Source organism: Melospiza melodia, chromosome 11 (assembly GCF_035770615.1).
Source record: "Melospiza melodia melodia isolate bMelMel2 chromosome 11, bMelMel2.pri, whole genome shotgun sequence".
NCBI classification, from domain to species: domain Eukaryota; kingdom Metazoa; phylum Chordata; class Aves; order Passeriformes; family Passerellidae; genus Melospiza; species Melospiza melodia.
In genome coordinates, this window is record NC_086204.1 from 22,344,095 (window position 1) to 22,368,791 (window position 24,697).

The following is a 24,697-nucleotide window of genomic DNA, read 5'->3' on the forward strand; positions in this document are numbered from 1 at the left end:
TGACACATATCCTGCTAATTGGCATACAGCTCCTCAGCCTCCTCATTTTACAGCAGCCCTTGGCAAGCACACCATACCAGGAACCTGCTTAAATTGCTAATTAATAACAGACTTGTCTTTGGGAGGGTGGGAAAGGGTTAATTTTTAATTGAGGAGTTCCTACAAAACAGAAGTAAATAAGAAACATTAACTTTACCAACCACGAGTTTCCTTTTAGTCTGTACTCAAACTAATTCAACAGCAAAGCATTTTATTGATTTTGACTCTAAACGGGCAGCACTATTCCTAATAAGAGAATATTCTTGTTTTTTCTGAGCAGTACAGGGAGATTTAACAAACAACTCAATAAAGCAGGGTGGGAACATATGAATGGAAACTTCAGCTTATTTGATACCTAGATCTTGGGCAATGGAATAATTCCTTTTTATGGGACCCAGATTAAGCTGTAATATGAAAGTGGGAGGGAGTGAATACAATAACGACCCAGCTGAAACGTTATTGATTGACTTGTGAAATGTACAACTGGAGTATAAATGAGACTTAAATACAGTGCAATGTCACTGAAACAAATAATATTTAGGGGCAGCTCAATGGTAACACATCTCTCATTTAGAACATTATCAGTGAAGTTTTATGTTCTTACTGTGATTTTTTTTTTCACCTCAATAAGTGCTTCTGAGGTGAAAAGACATACAAGGGCTGTGAGTGGAGTTCTGAGGGCTGATTCTGCAACCTTCCCTTAACATAGCAAATAGTGAGTGATTAACTCACCAGTTCCATAGAAGAACCTTCACTCAAGGTGAATGGCGATTGCAGGATCTGTCCTGAGAACTGGATATTTCATATTCAGTATGTATATTATGAAATAGTCTTACCTCAGTAAGAGCGTGCAGCTGTCCTTTATGCACACAGACACCCATAAACCTACAAGAAACAAGAAAAGAAAAGTGGTTTGGGCTTTTTTCCCCCCCCTTTTTTTTTTTGTTCTTTAAAAAAACTAATATAGGATCCACCAAGAAAGGAGGAAAGAAAAAAAATTCAGCCTCACAGACACTGCATACCTCACCACTGATTATATAAACATCTCAGTACAAAAAAACATCTATCTACACTACAATATCATTTGAATTAGCAGTTCCAAGAGAGCACAGGAGACAGCTCAACCTCAAAATGGAAAGTTATTAATTTGACTATAAGCAAAGGCCAGCATATAATGATTTATGCAGACGGGAAGAGTCTCAGAGTCCTATTTTAAGGAAGTTTAAGCCAAGTAATCCACTGTTGGTCTGCATAAACAGAAAATTACTTCCCTTTGCATTTTGCTGTTTAAGCATAAAGATGTTTCTTCCTATCCCATTCTTAGCTACTCAGGAATATGAGGGCAGTGTATACTTCCCCTCCCCAAACTCCTCTTTCCAACACTTGGACAGAAGCAAGTTTCAGTAGTATCCAGTACAGACACATTCCACAAGTGTTACCTACGCTGCACAATTTTCAGACTCCTGCTGTTAATAGTAACGATTGCCACTTTTGGTTTCTCTGGAAAGCAACAGAATATGCCATAAACAACTATAAGCTCATTTTTACCACCATACAAGCTGAACTTAAAAGTGACAAAATGTAAAATTAACACCACTAGCAAATATCTCCCATTAAAAGTTCAGTAAAGCTGCAATTTTAAACACAGTTCAAGTGTTCGTTCCTTATAGATTAACTAACTCTCAGTTTTAGCATTTAAATTTTGGTCTCAGCAAGCAAAACCAAGTTGTCTGTCATTTCCATTCAGAAATTTCCATTTTGAAGTAAGAGGTAGACAGGTATGATCTCATTAAATGTGACAGGAATGTTGTGGACAACAGCTCAAAGGAAAAGGACCTTTTATATCCTGAAACACTTCCGAATTTAAATACAAAATGATGCAAGACATGTAGTGCTAGTTCAGCTAAGCTGCTTTTGAAGAAATGAATGATCCTCACTGTTCTCTTGTCTAACAGCTGACTGGTAAATTACAAGCAGCCAAAGCAAAATAATATAGGTAAGGTCCTTTGCATAATCTGAGCTGTGGAAATCTGTTTTTATAACCCAAGAAGTAGCAAGGCTTGAATTAGAACTTCTACTGCCTGCTCTTACCTCAAACACTCAAACAATACTCCCTGAATACAGGAATTTTAACTTGAGAGACACTGAAAATCCAATTCCTCTTGTTTAAAGTAGAATCACAGGGCATGATCAGGCCCTCAGGAGAAAGGGAAGCTTCTTTTAGATGTAGCACGTACACAAAGCATTGCTCATTCTGAGTTTCACTTCATACAGCAATCAATATACGAATAATTTTGTAAAGAAAATGACAAATTAAACTTCTTGAGATGAAGAAATCCAGACTTCTACAGAACATAAATCTATTTCTTAGTTCATTCTGAAAGGCTCCAGAGCTATCAGGCAGGGTGTTAATGGCTTTATTCACAAGCAAAAATGGAAAGTACACAACTCCAATATATTACTTTCCCTATAAAACAACCTATCAAAGCACTATCTTCTCTATCAACTACACAAAGTTAACCTGCTATGGCAATATTTTCACTCAACAAAAACTGAGATTAAGTAATTTAAAATAATAATGTTTTCATCTGTTCTGGTCAAAGGAAGTCTCAATAGAAACATATTTATTACCTTTGTGAACCTATGCTTAAGGCAGCAAAGACACATTGAATCAAGTCAGCAAGAGTAAGAGTTTAAAACTTCTCACATGCTTAGGATTTCTGCTAAGAATCAAAAATCAAAAAGCAAAGCTCCATATCATGATCTCATGGAAAAAAAGCTGGACATAAAGAGACATTTATAAACCCCACATATTTAGAAACTATTACCCAGGAAAAGAGAAACCAAATACACTGATAAAGACAGAATTAATGAGCTTACAAGCAACATACTGAAGCCATTTAAACTCTGTGTGAATGAATCTCAGTTTTCAGGCTCTGGAAAATAGATTGATAGAACAGACCTCTGGCAATCCAAATTTCTGGAAAACTTCTGCTTAGCTGTTTTATCAGGCAATAATAAGCCACTTGGTTAAGCCAAGAACTGCTACAAGACATTGTTGGAAAGGATTTTCACTAAAAGACAATACACCCAGCTGCTACTGGGAAATACAATTACCAAGCAAGATTTAACATGGTTTCAATTTCTGAGATTGCCCCAGATGAGATTCCAAGCTGTGTGGACAGGAAGCTGACATGCTGGTCCAGCACAGCTGAGATTATTCCTGTTGGCTAGACACACTGTCTCCTGAGCCAAAATGTGCTTGTAGGTGAACTTCAGCAGAATGTCTTGTCAGCCAAAGGTTACACTTCCTACAAGCATTTTGAGCTGGAAGGAGCTCCAATAGGCCAATCATCCACAAAACAGGAGATCATTTGCAGATTTAAGGAAGTTTATTTTCAAGACAGTGTATCTGGCCTTATCAGCAAGCTGAAACACTTCCAAAATCTGGCTGGAAAAATTTTCCTAGAAGCTGCAAATAGAAAGGAAGATACTTGAGTCCACCCAACTAAGTACAGTGCAGCACATTTCCACTACCAAATGCTTTCTAACAAATGTCAGCAATCTATACACATGTTGGAAATCTCATTTTATAAACAATCAATCAATCTGGTAAACCTGTCCTCCTAAAGAAAACCAAGAGAAGTCTGGATATTTCTTAGTCCTTCACAGTGGTTACACAAACTACTTTCAGTTCAGTCAGATGGCAAGGGAGAAAATCCTGGACAAAAAAAGGGAGACTAAATACTGCAGCTTCAGTCTGAAATCTTTGCCTTAATTTATCAAACAAAACTAATATCCAGATCACACAGCTTCTGTGGATATCCAGACACTGAACACATGCTCCCAGTTAAAAGAACTTCCCTGGGACACATTCCTGCTCTGTGGATAAACCTGGGGCAGCTACAGTTCAACAAAAGAAATTGATGCCCTCAAAAATTTACTGCTTGTATGAGAAAATTCAGCACTTTGATAACATTAAAGAAAAGAAACAAACCAAACACACCAATGCAAAAGCCTCTAGTACAGGCTCAGTAACAGCGACAAAAGGTCAGGAAAGACACATGCTTTTTTCATTGCACTGACTTGGAGAAGGAAGAAGGCAAATAAAAATATTAAGTCTGCATTAAGGCCCTCCTTAATTATTTAGGAACCATGCTAGATACCTAAATACCTAAAAATGTATTTTAAGTTTTCTACACTTGCATCTTGATTCTAGAAGAGGTAAGGCATTTAACCTATGATTTCTGTAACATATTACACACAACACATACAGCCTCTCTTCTGCTGCCTTGTACACTGTTTTTCTAAAATACTCCTTTTTGATAACCACGTTACACAAAGAGAAGAAAAAGCAATTTTCTTTCCTGTTAAAGCACTGTTCAGTACAGGACAAAGGATGTTAAAAGACAAAATCCATCCTTCTGGCTATTGTAACAAAGTCCATCACAAGCAATTTTACCAAAAGGACGGTTTGAAAGGATAAAACTACACACAAAAAGAAATCCCTGGTATTGTGTTCCCAGGGCGATAGATTTGTCTCAAAGGGGATGAAATAAAATTCTCCTTGAAAGGAGTTCATGGAATATGCACACAGTGTGCTTATTTGTGTGCTGCACACACAAGAAGGTGGATTTAATCAATGAGTCAATCTGCCTGCATGCTCACAGCCAAACATGCAGCAATACCTCCAAGTGCTCCCACGAGAACGCTTAAGACATGAGCTAAGACTTTCTGTGTACAGAATGTTTTAAATTAAGTCCCCAAGGTACAGATCAAATAAAGAAATACTATTTCATGCAAACAATAGTGGTATTAAAGACTGAAATTCTACCTCAAAATTGAAGATACACCAATTTAAGAGACAGCACAAGAGATGGAGAATCATTGGTAGCACACCACTTCATTTATATGAGAAAAACACATCTGTAAGATATTACCACAAAAAAAAAAAGCTATCAGGTCTCTCAGGCTGTAGACTGAAGGCTCCCAAGCTCAGGACACAAGGATGGAGATTTCTTGAGTCCTTTCCAGACCAATTTTCTTACTTTGATTTGGGTGAAAACTCATGACTACAGCAGCACATCAGCATTCAGGAAAGTAACAAAATGTTAGAGCACATCTACAAGCATACACCAGACCTTTCATAACCATGGTACTTGATCTAACCCAACCCTTGAACAGCACTGCCCTTTAAACAGGACACAAGCTAATGAAGAAGTGGAGAAATGTTCCAAACTCCTGTTTTCCCTAACCCCAACAATTACAGTCTTGCTAACCTGTATTACAGTGGCTATAGGAAACATCACATGGTACAAACCCCAACCTCAGCTCACTTTTCCACACCTCCTCTCACCATCTGTCTGAGGGAAGATGCGATAAAACCAGCACATCCCACAGCCAAGGCAGGAAGAAATGTAGATAACAAGAAAAGCATTTCAATTCTCCATGTTTAAGTTGTGTGCAGGAGTGAGATGGAGACAGGAGATGAGGTTGATGGAAGAAACAAAGAAAACACTCCTTGAACACCATTTGTCTGCCTGCCCTCTCCACTCCTAAAACGTCCCCAACCTGGACCCTGGGGAAAAACCAGCAAACTAAAAAGATAAGCAGGTCTCATACATAGTTTGTTATAAACACCAGACAGTGACTGAATAAAAAGCTACTACATTGTAGATAACACCTACTCTGCCTCTAGAATCACATCTGCTAGCTGAAATAGGAAACAAGAGGAAGGGAGACAAAAAAAACTCCCAAATCCCCTATTTTTTGCCATCATGCCTGTGTAGCTGCAAGAGCTGGAGTCTTCTATTCTAAAATATCCTTAACAGACTGAAAAAGAAGTTCTACTTTCTGCCAAAATAAATCCTGTAATAGAGGGCAGCTTCTCATTTTCTTCATGGAAAATACATTAGAAGCTTACATATATACATATATTTGACCACTGGAATCTTTATGATCCTACCATGGGGACGGTAGACTTACTGGGGGCTTGGTAAGAGAAAACTAAAGTCTTCACTTACATCTCTCTTCTAATCAAGATGGATCTATGTGGCTGGCCAAGGGCAGAATTTGAGTGCAGAAATACTGAAATGAGTGTGGAGATTTAAAGCTAGCCTTTTGCTCCATGGCCAATAAAGCCTGTTGTTTTTAAAGCCTAAATACCCAGATCAGTACTTCACCAAGTAAAACTGAAACTCACCGAGAGAAGCTGAAACACCTTCACCCAATTCCATCTCCTCAAGATGTGCAAAAGCATCAGTAAGGCAAAAACACAGATACACCTTTAGGTAATCTCTACTGAGCTCAGGAATGGAAGGAAGTCAGCAACTACTGACAAACTCACACTCCAGAAGAGTGACCAGAGTCTGGATAAAAACCTCAAAAGGCATCAGTAACTCTGAAAAGGAGTTGATATGGACAGCACAGAAGGAAAAGCAGTTTCAAATAGTCAGCAATATTATTAGTCACATCAGTGCAATCAACAGCAAAAGTACCAAAATCTTCACATTAACATCTTGAAGCTAACTGTGGGCACATGGGAATTGACAGCTTTTAAAAAGCTCCTATATATTTTAGAGCACAGGCAAAGGGGTGAGTTTTTTAATTACCCAAAGGTAATGATGATCTTGGGCTACCAAATGCACTCCAAGGAAGAAGAAATCTCTTCTTTCCATGACACAAGTATATAAACTACAGAAGAGCTCTTGGACAAAAACACTGATTCAGTAACAAATTGGAGGTATTACTCATCAGGATGTTCAAAAACACACTCCCAGCTTAAGGAAGGTTTTAGTGTACTGAAATAAATGCCTCATTGCTGAATCTGACATTTGCTTTCTAAAACATTAACTTGCTATCCTACTCATGTGGAGATGGTTTGAGAGCAGATTTTGAAGGCTGTAAAGCCAGTATTTATCCAGTTCCATAGTTCTACAAGCCATTTGATGGCAGAGCACCTTGCAGCCCTCACCTGGTTCAATTAACCACTGCACAATGTGATCTCAATGTTTCAGCCTAAGAACCCATTGCTATCCATACGGGCTGGCAACAGGGAGGAAAGAAACTTGTTTACAGTGCAAGTTAACAGTAGGCTGCCCCAGAGCTCAGAGGAGATGAAGAAGCTCAGAGATGAATTATATAAAAATCAGAGGACACCTTCAAGGCATGTGGAGGAGATCCAGTGGCTAATCAATAGAGAAGTGATGCTAGTGACAAAACACCTTACTCAGTAACATAGAAGAACTTCAAAGGAAAGAAATTAGGTGAAGAAAATATTTAACAGCAAACTGAGATAACTCACAGCCCCAGGAAAAGTTATATATTAGAACTTCTTTGAAGAGGATGTTCCCTTTAAATACTAATACAATCTTAAAATTTCCAAGAATAATCCCAGAAAATGTTTCAGTGGGAACAGGCTGCTGTAGAACATTTTCCTAAAAACCTCTCAGCAATACAACTCAGCTGCTCTTATCTGACAGCACAATGTTGTCAAACAAGCAACACAACCTCTCACCACTTTAAGGGCAAATTAGCATTAATTATTTTTATGTGTTTCTAAAGTGGGAAACAGCTGTGTCACAAGACTATCAGAAGCACTAATGATTTACACATTTATGAAATCTAAATAGAGAGGCTTGCATGTGTGTGTTTATATAAAAGTATACACAGACAGATGGGCAGGTAACATTTAAGAGGGGCAAAATCTTCTCCCAGACATAAAGAAATTGAAAACACTGCAGTGAAATTTAGACAAAAACTTAAATGACACATAATTAACACATAAAACCATAAAGTTATCTCCTTCACAGAAAAATAGTAGTTTTTACTGTGTATTATAATTCAGTAAAAAACCAACTAAAACTAAATACTGTTTTCTCATTTGAATTTCCTGTAAGAATAACTCTGCTCCCTGTAGCAAGGGGACTTACCTAACAGATAAGAAAAAGGCAGTATTTTACCAGAGCTTGCTTTTTTTTGAAGAAGCCTCAAATCAAGCAACTCATAAATCAAACACAGTTTATTCTTCTAAACAACCTGTGCAAAGATAGACCATTTCTATTTAATTTATTCTGATGTATTCAGTCATATCTGCTTACTTGAGCACAAAAAGATTTCTCTGCCAGTCCTGGATAATAACTGGAAGAACAAATTAAATTCCTTTTCTGCTTCATACATAGATCAATACATTCTTGTCCTTCCTTCAGGACAATCTGTGTAACACTGCTGATTTCAAATTATTCATAGGCTCTAAGGCCAGAGGGGACCAGTACATCACAAATATGATCTCTTTTACTTCACAAGACGCCTAAATTTCAGGAGTCACTCAGGACTGAGCACAATATTTTTTATTCTCAGCAACACCTCTGTAATCCCATTCAAGAGGGGGCAGGGTTATATATTTAAGTACAACTGAATGCTTTTGGCTTGTCAATATATCCCTTTCCTACTTTCCCTCATCTCAACCCAAATTAAATTATTGATTTTGAAGAGAGCTGTAGAGATAGATTTTTTTAAATAAGATTTACCAACCACACAAAGTTGATAAAGAAACTGATGAAGTGTACTGAGCTCGTTCTGATAATGCCAATTTCACTTTGGAAAGTTTCTCTTTCCACAAACCTTTTTAGAAAATTAGCTTTATCAGTCCCAGAGTCATATGCTGCTTATCAAAGGATTCAGAAAAAAAGGAAATGAAGTAAAAATGTGGGGAATCAATAGAAGACACAATTAATGACCCCGAACTCTAAATAACCAGATAGATAATATAATTTAAATTAAAAATATAAGAACAACAACAAACAAACAGAAGGAGGAGTTGCTTGGAATGCACCTCACCTTGGAGCAGAGAAAACAGACTAGGAATTGCATTTAGGGATAGATGACTACAACACTTGAATAAATATATTATGATAAAGCCAACACAGTTTACAGTGAGTAAGAATTCTTTAAATTCACAGGTTTTTGAGGTCTTAAGAAAAAGAATAATAGAAAACAGACACGAAGTAATGGAATGCTCCTTACAGATATTTCAAAAGCTTCTGACATTTATGTGTCCTCATAAATACTGAAGGAAACACACAGGATAATATCGATACAAATCAACTGATGAAGACTGAGATAGGATTTCAAGGATGAGAAAAATCGGTTATAAAGGATTTTAGAAATCAGTATTATGTCTGTACTATGTAACAGAATGGTGAAGAAAAAGAAATTAAGTAACAGAGTTCACTGTATCTCCAAAACTTTTCAGAAAGAACTGAGATCAGAAATGGATCCCAGGCGTGCAACAGCAGCTTACAGAACTGTCATTTGGGGCACTGTCATCACAGCTTCAAACTTCATCATGTTATGGCTTCAGCCAATTATGTTAATTGCTTGTCACATCACCACAGAAGAGAAACCAAGACTAAAATGGTTTAAGGAATAACAAGATACACCTTGGAACATCTTGGATTTGCATGCAGTAATCTAATGCAAAGCAAGAACTACCCTTTTCCTTCCAGGAGCATATAAATTAGATTAGTTCAGCTCTAGCTTCTTTTCTTCAGTCCTTCTTTTCCCACCTTGCAATACTGCAATAAAAAAAATCCCAAAAACTAGGAAGCAGACCTAATACTAGGGAACAGCTATGGCATTTTGAATTGTTTAATTTTAAGATTAGTAACAGTAAGTTAAATGAATAGTGTTAAATTTGCAATAGCTTAAATTCACAACAAGAAGCCAAATTTCACTTTTCATATCACTTTACTGATTCATTAGAAATTTAAAATGTGAGCACCTGTTTTTCTCTGACATAAGTTACTCTTTACTGGCAAACTCCAGATACCAAAATTATATCCATGTTTGGGTTTTTTCTCTTAAGTCCTCTTCTTCCTCCCATTCATCTATTAAATTAGCCATTGAGCCTAACACATTCAGGACAGATAAGCCTACAACAAAAACTACCTAAATAAAAACTGGAAAGAGGAGAGCCCTACTAAAGACAACCTATCTCTAGATGTTTCAGAAAAAAGCCAGTGTACCTTAAGATGTTCGGATGTGAGAGTCTATTCATAAGTTGAACCTCTTTCAGCATGTTTGCTCTGTTGCTGTTCAGTGTGTTCATCTTCAAAGCCATTACCTGGTCTGAAGTTCTGTGCCTTACCTATTGGATAGAAGCAAAAAATGGTAAGAATATGAAATGAAAGACTGAAGAACCAGTATTGCTGTAGTGCAATGTAGAGATCCTTCATGACAAAAGTGATCCAAACACCAATTTCTGCAGCCTTTATCCCAGAGATGACTTTCTAGAAGCATACTACACAAATGTGAAATGGCATTTTGCTCTTCTCTTGCAACTCATGATGACAGAAAGCTTGAGAAGTTGAAAAAACCCCAACTATCAGCTCCTTAGTACAAGTGAAGGAAGCCATCTGTTCGTACACAGAGAAAAAGTTTCCCTCTCCAAGACCTTTGAAACTTATTTTCATTCCACCCATATCCTTTTTTCCCCCTGCAGAGGTTGCTGTCATTGTTCACAGAATGTGTGATACAAGGAACTGTTGCTTACAGCTACAGGCAGATTTTGGAGATATTTTGGTGATATTCAGTGTTTACTTCTGAAAATAGACTATGATCCAGGGGACTGAAAGCATTCCTGCCAACCCCTGCTGCAAAGCAGAGAGGTTCCTGCACAGGAGATCACCTCACCCAGGGTGGCAGCAGTGGCTGCACAGCATCAGCAGGAAAAAGAGGATTTCTCTGGCAACCGCACAGCGCCAGCACCTTGTTCAGCATGACTTTCCCCAGGCAGAAATGCAGGGCTGTGGCCATTTCTAACTTGCTACTCAAACCAGCCCATCTGTCAAGTGTAATGTAGATGTGTGCTACTATTAGAAAGGAGCTGTCACAATAGTGAAAAGCTTGCCAAGCCTTTGAATTTCCTTGCAGTTGGGCATTCCCACACACATACTGGTAGTATTCATGGAAATTCCGTTCCCATTTTCTTCCTACATCAGTACCTGCAGCTCATAAATAGAAAACATGCATTTCTCAAAATACTGAATTACCCCCATGGCAAATTCATTCATGTTATGGAGATTAGCTTAGGAAAGTCTGTGTTACAGGAATTTAAGACTCATCAGCTTTCTAATTTAAAACTGAAATCAACATTATGACTTAGGTACATACAAACTACCTACATTTTAAACAACAGCAGTCTGTCTGCTTTTATTTCAGAAGACTATTCATCTTTTCCAGTAAGAGGCTCCTTTAGCTGCGATATGTTAATTACAGAAAGAAAAACTGAATCCATGATAAGCAGATGCAAGAAGAAAATGAGGCATGGGTTTTGAAGGTAAGGCTCCCTCCCTGGCAGTTCTGAGGCAGTGAGTGATACCTATTTTCAAGTTTTATTTGCACAGCACTATTTGCAAGAAGAAGGGGCATGTTTAGCTGAAACATTGCCATCTAGACACAAAGCCCATCAATTCAGCACAGAGATGTACAGGGAGCAAAGGGTGTCATGTTTCAGGTGTGTGTCTGGCTTAACACTTCTTCATTGCCTCTTGCCGTCCTAGTTTCAGGTATAGGGTAGCACTGGAAACATCCCAGATGAGTGTGATAAACAACATCGAGGCACTGAGTAGAAAAAAAGCCCTCAGCTGCTTTTCCTCCTGCTTCCCCTCTGCTTATGTACAGAGTTCCTCAAATGCCTCACCTACAGTCACCCAGTAATCCCAGAGCAAGAAGGATCAGGGAAAGGGGGTGGAAAAGAATACAGAAACCAGCACTGAGTAGAAACCAACAGCAAGTTCACAAGCATTGCACTCCTCCTTTCTGTGGTAATATTGGTTTTAAAATAAAACTGGTCAAACTACAGCTTTAATGCATTACAACAAGATAATGTAGAATCATTCTCCACACAACCTGTCTTGCCTGTTTGGCATGCTTATTGGTTTTAAGCAGGATGATTGCATGTTAAGTTGATGAGGTTTATTGTTACTTGCTAGGTTTCTTGTGTCAGTTGTGTACTTTCATTAACTCTTAATTTTATCCAGCCAATTTGAATGAATAAACTAAGTTGGACAAGTCAATGTCTATGCAGAGCCTTTCAAAACTAATATTTTAGTTATACCTTAGTTTTACTAGAAGTAATACCTTGGGTTGGGGGGAAAAGTTTAAAATGTTTTCACAGACTCAGAAAACTTCAACAATGTAAATTTAAATAAAGAAAAAAGGACTATGCTTTGAACCTATACACAGCAGCAGCTAAATCAACACACTTCCTCTGAGACAAAATCTTGGGTGTTGTGGTGGAGTAATCTGGGGTTTTCAGGGAAAAAAAAATTGAAGTAACTTAATTCCTACAGTCAGAGATGCTCTCAACAGAAATGAGCTTTCCACCAACACAGAAGCTTCAAAATCTGCCAAAAAGGAATGAATACAGGTAGAAGGTGATCAGGAACTCAGATGGAATGTGGTCTTAAACAGTATTTGCCTTCTCATTAACTCTGCCACTTATCTCTTAATTTCTTGCCTATTCCTATAATTCATTCAGTTTCATGCCAAATTTCCTGCTCTTTTGCCTCAACTCTGAAGTAAAAGCAGAATTTATCACAGAACCTTTTTCCTTGTTCAGATTGCTTTTCTTAAGCTAAGGAAAGCACAGAAAAGAAGGTGGGTAACTTTTTGGGTCACTGCATCCTGCATGCTTCTTGGATATTCAGGTCTGATATGCAACAAGAAGTGGTCAACAAGTGCTTCTCAAAGGTCTGACTGTCCATAGCAATGCCTGCACATGCAGAGAAAAATGAGCTGCTTTTACAAAGACAAAACTTTTTCATCCTCCGTTTTAGGCTATCCTGCAGTCTTTCCCATCTTGAGAGATTGAACAAGGTTTGGTGGCAGGGGCAGTAGGGTTTTCTTTTGTTTGTTTTATGAAATCATATTCCTCATGCTTGGAAATTTCTCGAGTTTCTTACACATAGAGCAGCAGAGTCTGTCCAGTTATCTGGTCTCTAAATAGCACCCAAGATTGCACTATGCTTTGTTTCACTTAAAGAACAGAGTAAAGTAACACCAGCAATTTTAAGTTCTTTATATTCTTCTGATGTTGGAGGATGTATTTCTACAAGATCTGACAGAACAGCAAAATTCCAAATCAAACCAAGGGAGAGGGGGGAAAAAGGGACTCTTCTTCTCTTGTTAGTTATCCTTTAAGCAAGGAGGAAGAAGCAGAACTGGAGGTGAGAGTGCATCTTTCTCAAGAGGACAATATTCAATATTATTAATAAAATCAACTATCAGTTTATAAATTATGGAGCACAATTTTAATCACCTGGAATACACCTAAGACTAACTATGTTCTCTCCTCTGAAGCACAACTGGCAAATAGCATTGCTATGGCAAGAACAAATTGACAACAAGGATCTGACAGGTTCTGTCTTTAAAGTCTCAGTCAAACTGAATTATCAACGTGGAAGGAGCTGTCAGCTCTGCCCTCCATGCCTACTTACCCATCAGTCATCCCCTAGACAAAATTTGTGTCTCTCCTGGCATGCCTTGCCAAAGCCCTGCACACTGTTTAGTTTTAATCCTTCTTCTCCTTTCAGGCCACCTCTGTACCATAAAAGCATGGAAGTCATGCTTCAACCACCTGACTCCAGAAGGAAAATTAGTGAATATTTTGGCAATACTGCTGATCCAATTTAACATTTGTTTACAAGGCAGTTTGCCTCAGGCATATGCCTGTATACTCAACATAAACAGGGATTCACTCATGCAGTTCAAACCTCTCACTGATGCAACTTGCAGGCTGCTGTGAAGCTTTCAAAGCTGTTGACATTATTATTAATTATGACTCCTTGCATATCAGACCAAATAACCTTTCAGCAATGTCTGGATCGTGGCTCTCTGTTTAGAAACATTCTGACAATCCTACAGCTGCTTTGCTCACACTTCCAGCTTCTCAGTCTGCTTACCTATGTGTGTGACTCCATCTCCAAGGTCACAGCAACCAGATATTGCCTCCCTGTTTTATTGCTGACAGGCAGTTAAACTGTTCCTTTGCACTGTGATTCTCCTAGGATCAAAGCACTTTGAACATTGACCTGGCTATGGTTACCTGTGTGGTTCTGCTCACATCAGACCATGTTCTGAACCTTACCCCTTAAGGAAGTAGAGAAGTCATGGATACAGGTAAAGAAATAGTGATGCATTTAAAGGAAATCTCATAATAGTGATTCAGCAGGGCTCACATTCCAGAGAAGTAGTTACTATATGAAGTTTATGAGGATTATCATGCAAAAATTGGTGGGTTTAATGTTCAGCTTGCTGCTTAGCTGTAAAGCTCTTTATAGTTAAAAAAAAATTAAATATAATTTAGATTATTATTTATCTATTACATCATATACATCTGTCAGGGTTCTCTAAAAATCCAAACATTTATGTTACTTCTAGTTTTTGGTGGACTGAAGGGGAGGTGTTTTTAAGCAATAGCTGAAATCTAGCCTGATTTCATCTTTCACAAAGCCTTTTTGATCTGTGTTCACTGTACCTTTCCAGGTGGCCCTGGAATAAACATCTGAAGAACATTTCCTAATACTGATATTGTAAATCTGCCAACACAGCTTTCAGCTGTGCTCCTAGTTTTTCATTTCATTTTCATTATTTTCCAAATCATCATTATATAGCTGGAAGTATTTTGTCACAGTTCTCTTCCAAAACTTAATTTCACTGCTTTCCAGTTTTTCCTTACCTTCCCCTCCTTCTGGCATCCAGCCTCACTGCTTAAATACATTTACAGATCTTTACTTATACAGCCTACTCCATAAAATCATGTTGCTGCTCTAGCACACACACCAATTTTTTGTTCATTCTTTTACACACCATGGTCTTCATCTGGCCATTTCACCTTCACCTTTGCTGCCATGTATCCAAAGCACCATTTTTAAAGCAGTCCCCTCTGGTCCAAATATTTCACCTCCCTGGCATTTGCTTCTCTGTCTTAATTTGATTTACAAGTATTTTCTCTTTGATGATAAGAGATGAAGACATTCCCTTAGCTACCATTCTGGGCCATTTGCAGTACATGTTTTACACAATTTAATTTTGATTGACTGAGTTAACAATAAAGCTTGTGAGGCATGTGAGATGAAGCAGTAATCACTGTTAGAGAGAAAAGGCTTCATCATAAGAGTGCCTACCAAATGGCAGGAAAAACTCTTTTACAGGGAAGCAAACCAGCAATTTGGCTCTGATACAAAACTTCTCTCAAACACAGACTACTTCCTTGCTGTGACAGCAGAAGAAATATTTTTAAAAAACATAGGGTCAGCTGTATTTTATCCAAGTCAAGTCACCAAGTCATCACACTTACAGGGATGCATATTCACACCTCGAGGGCGAATATGTAAGAAGAATGCCTTAAATCTATGGTTGATTGGAAAAGCTCCCCTCAGCAAAGATAAACCTGTTCTTCAGCTCAGATCATAGTGCTTATAAGACTGTTTTCTGAAAAGTTTTTCTTAACATGAAAACATACCCACTGTCAGATACACATGCTCATGGCAGTCACACCTGTATCAAATCAAAAATTTCATATCACTAGGAAAATTTGCAATGACAAATAGAAGCTGAAAGAAATGCACCAGTTCAGATAACAGTAAGCTGCTCTGTTGATACCAGAGAGTCAGATGGGTTGTGGCTGTTTTCAGAGCAGTAATACAGAATGTCACTATACTACAACTTCTTGCAGCAAGAAGAGAGACATGCCAAATGTAACAAAACTTTGCCAAACAAAACTAGTCAGCATGTGCTACAAGAGCTTCAGCACAGGTTCAGAAGATCTACAGAAATTAGGCACAAAATAAACCCCCAAACCTTTCAAAAGTCTGGCAGTAATTGTGATTCTACTAATTTCTAATGCTAAAAAGAGTTGAGAGAAATACACAGAAAAAGCTGGAGACTTTACCATTTTCCATTTAGTACAAAAGCTCAGTCTTAGTCAAACAAAGGTCCTAATTTGATAACTTTAGTAACTTTGAGCACCACCAATTCAGCAAAGACATATTCAATTACTAGAGAATATTCCACACCTACGGTCAAATTATCCTTTTTTTTCTCCAAACTAAAGTGAATTTCTAATCAGTAATACAGCAGTACCATTGATACTTTGTAAATCCACTTGTGTGCCAAAAAACCCTAAATTTTTCTTTTGTATTTTGTTTTTCTTCATTGCCCACTGTAATCTAGAACCAGGGTCCAAAATAGAGCACCCTTTTATTTTAAACAAACCATTTATTGATAGGAATCTGTGCACATATCTCTGCCTCTGCCATTAACTTGATCCCAATCAAGCCATAAAGGCAAAAAGAGACTACAGTCTTATTTTGAGAGAAAGCACAAATTCATCAGAGGACTATTGTTCCACAGTTTGAGATGAGAAATAAACAGGCACAGCCCAGGGTGGAGAAGTTGACTGATTTTGTAGCCAGTTCAGCAGAATGTAACCATATAAACTTTCTTCTGCAATCCAGGACCTGGAACACAGACACTGGATGAGCATTGCTTTACCACAGCCTCAGCCATGTACTTTATACCTGAGTAATATTATAGTCAGGGAAGAAAAAGAAATAATGAGTTTGAAGTTCATAACTGAGAGCTTATTCCCAATTTTCAATGTTAGCTATCCTCAGCTCACTGAGCAGCCCTGAGCATGCTACTCCCTTTCTTTTGTTACCTAACTGGTCTATAAAATCGAGGTGATATTATCTACCTGCCAGAAAACTGGAAGATTGACATCTGCAAATGACTGCTGTAATATCCAAGGATAATAGATAATCAGATACCATATCTCTGTTCCTATTTTCCCATTTAATTTTTAATACTTATGGTTAAATATTTCCCATGTTACTATGGGTTTATCCTGTATAAAAGAATGATACTTACATAATCTGCAGATGATTTTGAAGAAATCAATACTTTGGACTGAGTTTTCCTGACACAGGAATTGGATCTTCTAATTTTTACAGTATATGAACAGTTTGGCAGTGAGCACACAGTCTCCCCACTACACAATAATCTCATCATTGGTATTCAAACACATTTGTGGGGCTTCTTTTCAAAACTCTATGGGACCCTTGACAGTTCTGTTTGGGACAAAAATAATTTCCTTAGATTTCCTTTATAAATCTTTCAAATAAACATTACCATGCAAAAGTAAGGAAGTCTGTCTCACCTTTCAGAACAGAGCCCACTGACATACAGCTATTGCTATTATAATCACAGCACTTAGAACTTGATCACAACCACAAATAAAAAGAGCAGGGAGCAGGAAGAAACCACATTTTGCTTACTTGAAGATACTTCAGCTTTTATAAATTGATACAGTCAATAATTATCAGGTTACAGTCAAAACCAAAAATTCTAAGTCATTTCTTGTTATTTAAGCCTTCATGAAACTGCTTTTCTTGAGAGTTAGGTTCTTACACAAGCAGCTAATTAAATATGCCATGCAATTTCTTATGTCTCCTCATGGCCTGCAAAGGCTAGGAAGCACAGGAATTGGATTTGCAGGACTTAAGTGCAGGCAGCTGATGTGAATGTTACAAAGCAGCAGCAGTGAGTCAGTGCGAGACACATCGTCAGCTCCGGATTAGTTAACAAAGCAACGCTGTCTCGGGATCGATCACTCGAGCCGATGTTTCAGAGCTCTGTCCTCTCCTCAACCCCTGACGCCACCAGACATCAAACACGGGGCCCCCACCTTGCAGAGCTGCCACCGGTGCCAAGGGCCCTGCAGCCACCCCAGAGCACCCAGGCAGTGCCAGCCTCAGAGAGGGACAGCAGCTGTGGCAGCTCCCCGGCACAGGGAGCACACGGACGGGAGAAGTTGTTCCTACACTTGGGATCTATTGGGAAGAAGTTCTGGCTGCTAAGGAGCTGTGGAGAAGCATTACCTATGGATCTGACTGTAAGCATCTCTATTTTGTTAGTGCTACCAATTTGCAGTTTCATTTTTACATCTCATATCGGGCAGTAACACAAATGCATTTGTACGCATTAACATCACAGTCACTCCCCAGGCACAGGTAGTGAAATCCACCACTGAAATATATTTAACTGTCCCCTGGTGCCAATCCCAGTAAACAAGAGTCCAGAGAGGTGCCTCAGAGGTGGCTCACAAAGCTTTTAAGTGATGCACTCTTGTTCTCCAGGCGCAGTCATGTTAACACTGGACATGTGCCAGCACAGTTATTTGAAGAACAGTAAATCAGCACCTGTCTCTCAGTATCAGCTATGAATGAGCTTACACAAATGTGCATGTTTGCCAGCTGGCAAAACACAGAAAATCCCAGAGCTGCCAACCCAGCACATCTCCATCCAGAAGAGAAAACTAAACAGATCTCATTTAACTGTGCTTGAGAAATTATTATGGAAAACAAGACAAAAAAGCACACAAACATTTCAGTGCCAAGGGAATCTTGCCACCTGTTCTGCCCTGGGAAAACTGCACAATGATACCCAGATTGGCACTTGTCCGACAGGAGGAAATCAAAGGCCCAAAGGACTCTGAACTACAGCAGTCACTGTACTAAACACAAATCCAAATGGGGGTTATCTCCTATTGCACAGTACTTGTTACAGTATCAGTGTCTTTCTTACTGCTGACAGAATTTCTGAGCACTCTATTTGTGAGGGCAACAAAGACTTACCTGGGACATTGCATGGATCAGCTCTTCAGCAAGGCTGAGGAGAGGCCAGGTTTTCAAGCAGGTAAAAAATCCATTTCCAATAGACAATTTTACACTAAACTATGCTTCCTTTTTTTTTTCTGACAGAGAATTCTTTAACATCAAGTTTGTTTCAGTGATTTTTATTCTGCCTTTTTAGTCCTCAAACAAATTGTTCATTTCAGGGTAGTTCTATCATATTTCCTAAATATTTCCTTATTCAACAGAAAAGCTGTCTGACACAATCAGAGAAAGTGAAACATAGTGTAAGAACTGTTTCACCCTGTTTTAATTTGTATTACTCATCAGAGTTCTAGACTTGACTGTAGTGATGCCAAGCAGAACTGTAGGAAGAAGCATTATGGAAGTATAGCTTTGGAAATTTTCTTAAAATACTTCAACAACACTAATAAAGACAAGGCTTTCATTAAATCTGCAGCCTGATTCTCCTTCAATTCCAGTGTTTTCTCAGATTATGTTTTAAGATGATTATAACATGCATATCTTAAGACTTGTACACAGAAAATAAACTAATAAAAACCAGAACTTGTTTCAGATAGCAAATATAAGTTAGCCCTCCATTCTACCTTGTATTTCAAAGCATCTTTAATTCTGCTAAAAGTAAGAGTGCTCTACACTTCAGATATATGCAAATGTCATTAAAATTCAGCATTGCTAAGTGGGGAGGAAGTGAGTATTTTGCCCCGATGGTGCAATCCATAAAAACTAACAACACAGATGAGGTTTTTAATTTCTATATTAACGATCTGTTGGAGCACAGCCTATTTATTACTACTTCTCCCTGTAGCCTATGCCCTGTAAAAGCATTTGCTAATTAAGTGACAAGGACTAGGATGACAGCAGCTTGGCACCTCAATAGCAAAAAAAAAAAAAAAAAAACACATTAGCAAGAGGAAGACAACTGTCTGGTTAAGAGGTTACCATACAAATCATCTTAGCAGTTGGAAGACGAGCTCCAAAGGAGTCCAAAGGATTGATACTTCACACATCAGTGTGAGAAAAATCCAACTCACAAGAGTTCTGCATTTATCCCTCAGTTCCACAATGGTGAAGCTTCCTACTCCTGACAAGAACCAGAATAGAAAGAAACAGATCAGAATCACCTCGCTAATAAAACCCCAGAGTTTGAAGTGAAGTTTCAGGGTTATTCTAGCCCCCTTGGTCAGATTACATAATACAGTGACTGCATTCCCAAACAATTAGTAGCTTGTTTCAGCACCATAACTTCACAGGAGAGACCTTTAGCCTCCAATAACTTACTTCTGTCACCTTGAGAAGGTGAGCTTCCTTCACTAGTCAAAAGGAAAATATTTTCAGCTTAAAATTCAATCCTATAAAAAATTAGGCCAAAAGGTATAGATGGACAAGAAGAGTTGCTGTCTGTTTTTCTAACTGGCATCACAACACACAGGAAGGGCAGGGACAAGAACAATGGCTCTACACCTGAGGGAGGGAAGATAGGCCTGGGTCAAATGGGAGTCACTTTTCAGTCACAGAGCATATTCCCCATGCCTAAAAGATCAAATATTATATCTGCAAAACCAAAATGTACAATGATCCACTTACTCATTCCCTACTCCTTTTCCACCCTAAAAAGATGGCTTCTGCCACTATGTGTCATAAGTAGACCTTGAAGGATCTCATTTCACTTGATATGGCTACAGCAGTTTCAAGAGGAAAAAAACCCCCACTCTTCAATTTAAAAACTCCTATTGTCTAGACCATGACTTTCCAAATTTGGTGGTATTATACTGCTGAAAGCTAAAACTTCCTCAACACTTCACCAAACTTAATCAAGAACATTCTAAAAAATAGTAAAGATGGCCACAAATATCACTAATAAAGCAACAGGAAAGCGAAATTTTTTAGTTGGTAAGGCACATCCCATAGATGGTTTTTTAAAATAAGTTCCAATTCTTATTACAGCTTTTAGCCATTGGGCTTTATCATGCCTTTGTCATTACACTGAAGAGCACCTTCAAATAATTATTTCCTTATTGTAAGTCTGTTTATGCACTGTAATGACAACTTTTACACAGCCAACACATTAAGACTAAAGTCATCCACTGAATCACTTCTCTATTTATTAAACCAAGTTTTACTGTTTCTTTGTTCTCATGTGTTAGCAACTTGTGTTCTCCAACTTTTCTAAAGTCAAATATCCAATGTTGAAAAAGTATTTAAAGCCTAAAACTTGAAAGTTAATACTTAATAGAATAATTTAAATGAAGTATCTTTTAAGCATATCAAATAGTATCACAAATACCATGGATACTGTGTGATCTCACCTCAAATGTTCTACAAAGTTTTTGAAAAACACTCAAGTGTTCAGACATTTACATTTAGGCCTCTGATGAGGCTGCTAATTCCAGAGGCAAATAAGATCCTTTCCCAGTACAAACCTTTCACCAAACGTTCAAAACAACACATGACAAAGTGAAAGAACTTTGAAACTGAAGCCATAAGGACAAAGAAAAAGCAGGAGCAAGATTTGAGATTCCCAGTGAAATTTTACATTATCAATGCTACTCTCTGAGTACTTCTAACCTGAATACCAGAAAATCTACAGGTTATGCAGAAAGATGGTTTTGTTGTGTTTCAAATTTCTAAATTGACAGTGTTACTACTTTGTTCCTTAAGACAAAGTGACAATCACTGTAGATAGAGAAGGTATGAGGAAAGCATTTATAAATGATGGAAAGCAATTCTTCCAGATGCTTTCTCAATTCCTCAATAAATTTGTACCATTCCTTTTCCAGGAGCCTCTCCCCTTCCAGCTCAAGCAGGTGAAGGGCCATCCTGCAAAGACCAGCAATAATGCACAGACTCACATTTAGATTTAAAACACTTTGACAGTTCAATTATTGCAGTGCCTGTTTATCTGATAAAATACAAGTTAATAAAGACTCCAGTCCAGGAAAAATATCTGCAAACTCTGACACTTTCCAACACCTTCTGCAGTGGGATTTTGCTGAGCGTGGGCTGAAAACCAAGCAGCAGGTCCCTTGCCTTTTTTCCTGTACTTTTTCCATGTCCTATTTGTAGTAATATTCTCCTTTTAATATGAACTGGCATTCCCTTCCTTGCATGCTCATTTTTATAACTACTCAAATATCTGCTTCCCTCCTTCCACACACTCACAGACATGTTACTCTTCTGACTAAATGCCACAGGAAAATGGAAACCTCTGTAAGTAATGAGTTGCCAGTAGAGTCAATAAGCAAATAGGAAGGACCAGCTGTAGAAACAACTCAAACTGGGAGGTTCTATCTATAAAAGGATCATTTAAAAATAATAAATTATAGCTTGGATACACCAAAGGAGGCTGCAGAATCTTTTATGATGGAAGTTTAAAGGACAAGCCAAAAGTAGCTGCCAAGAACAGAGCAGAAATACTTATGCCTGGCTTAGCTAAGGATACTGTAGTAACTCTCACAACATCCCTGCCTAGATTTACATTAATTTTCAATTTAGGTAATAAGACTGATTAAGCAAAATGTATACATGTTTTGCAATAGCATTATACATAGACTTCTGTAAGGCATCAGACTCTGTGCCACAACTGACTACAACATGTTACAGACTGGCCAGGGCCAGCTGAAGATGCACTTGGACATGACAAAGCAGGGTAAGACAGGGGAGCCTCCTCAAGAACCAAGCCAGGTCTCCTCTACCTCAATCTTCTGCCTTGCCTTCCTCCTGATGGAAGCTGCCACTTCCAGCTGCCACTTTGGAAAAATCCAAAACTTTTACATTTGGACCATTACCCTGTTTGTGTTATTTCACTAACTAGTGAAGGCCACTTCATATCTTAAATCTATCTGAGCAAAATTCAACATACCCAAATGCAAACCTTCATTGCAAACAAGGACTAAGGCTACAGAACAGGAGGTCCACACCCATTAAACATAAGGTACTAATGTGCCATGACAGCAACAAGTGACATGCATTATAAGAGTGTGAGACAAAGCTGGAGGATGGTTTTTACATGCTATTGTTGAGAAAACTAGGGCATGGTATTGTCTTTGAGATCTCCAATTCAGAACTGAATTTAAAAACCAGGAAGGGAGGAGCACCTGTGCTGTATGTGGTGTCAATATATGCTGTAGACAAAATTCCAGTTACTGGTAAAATTCAAAGACCTCAGGTGATGTGCAATGTGTGTAGATGATCCAGTAACTCTTCCAAGCCTTAACTGATTGAGAAGTTTATAATGCCTTTGTTTTTAGACAGAGTTTAACTATAAGACATTATAGGCAAAGTATAACATGATACAGATATTCATGCCCACCAAGACAGATATTCTTTTTTTTTGGTCAAGAGAGCTCTCACAACTTTTGGGTTTGAAATCTCATGAGTTAATCCCTCACTTACTCTACTGTTCTGTTCCTACTCTGCACTGTTATTCTAGTTAAGCCCTGTCAAACCTAGGTCAGAGGCAACAGAAGAAAGTGACATCAAACATTTCCGCACTTGACTCCTCAAGGCCTGCAAAATTACAGACAAACACAGAGAGAAATGTTAATATGAACAGTAATGAAGTCATAAAGTACCAAAAAAAAATACTTTCCATTGAGTCACTTTGGGAAAGCCAGATCAGTAATATCTCTTAAACCTCCCACAGCCTAGAACAAGATGTTCCAGAGATCAAGCCCACCACCATGACAATGTGCCCATGACACACAATATCACAAAAGATACAAATAATAAATGATACTAGATAGCGTATGTTTAGAGGTGACAGATTTACCAGTTTTATCCTAAGGGCATTACAAGTACTTGATAAAAAGAATTATATATGTGCTCTTCAGAACACCTGTGAGCACAGCTCCAGCCTCGTTTCTCCTTTCACATTAGACAGCTGGATGCTGCTTATCTCTAAACACCCTGAAGACATTAAATAAATACTGGAAACAGGATCCCAGCCTCAGGTACAAGGTACGTATTTGGACAGGCACACCTTTCCTGATCAGCCAGCGCTTTCCAAAGTCAGAGAACATTAATTTCACCACACAAATAAAGACTAACAACTAATTAATGAATTGGGGAACATCAATCCAGGATATTCAAATAGGAGGCCTCACAGTATAAGCACATACAGCACAAACACCTTGAGGATACTGATCCTTTTGTACCCACCACCCATCTTAAGACATCCAAAAGTATGATGCCCTCTCTTTGTATTTATACTTGGCCTTGTACAATTCTATATTGGATCAATGACTCCTGTTTTCATGAGCACACAAATAATACACTGCAGAAAGTCCATTTTTAACACTAAAATGTCACAAGTATTTCCAATCTCTCTTAAAAGGTCAGCTACAGAACGCAGAGACAAAAAGAACACCTGAAGGAAATTCACAGCAACTTGAATACTTAGTACTGAACCTGAAGGTAAATGTGAATAGAAGATCATCCTGGATTTTAGTCTGACTGCTATTCCAAACATACATTTTATAATTAATAGTAACTATTTCCTAATGCAATACTTCATTTCAGTATAATGCTTGGATTCCCCCACAATTCCTTACATTCATCAGCTGGTTTTCCCAACAGTTTAAGGGTTTGGGATCATGGCTGTTCATTTATACAAACAGTCTCTGCCCAGCTTGATCTTAAAAGCAAACCTCAGCTGCACTTGCCATTGAAATTTAGAACAGGCACTGGTCAGTCAGCTGCTTCAAACTAGATTGCTGATATTTTAGCAAAGTTCAGTTTTTCTAAACTAGTTTCCATAATATCTGGTATTCAGTTGAACAAGAATTCAAAGTGTTATAGTAGTGGCTAACAAAATCAAAACACTAGCTTAATACTCTGAATAAACCACAGACTTTGATTTATTTGTGAATAAAGGTGCACTAGAAATGTTAAAAGATCATTTATAGCATATATGACCATTAACATACACATCTGAGCTGTAC

At 38.2% G+C, this 24,697-nt stretch overlaps 1 protein-coding gene across 3 annotated transcripts in view; it reads right to left on the reverse strand.

The window, feature by feature from the left end:
• Positions 1 to 24,697, reverse strand: part of TESK2 (testis associated actin remodelling kinase 2) — a 76,023-nt gene that overhangs the window by 40,984 nt on the left and 10,342 nt on the right. For 2 of the 3 annotated variants that reach the window (XM_063165987.1, XM_063165988.1), the window contains exons 3-4: positions 10,065 to 10,186; positions 876 to 924 (exon numbers count right to left, since the gene is read on the reverse strand). In XM_063165987.1, the coding sequence (XP_063022057.1) occupies positions 876 to 924; positions 10,065 to 10,186 (171 nt within the window). The remainder of the gene's footprint in view (positions 1 to 875; positions 925 to 10,064; positions 10,187 to 24,697) is intronic. The other variant, XM_063165989.1, reaches the window with a different exon arrangement.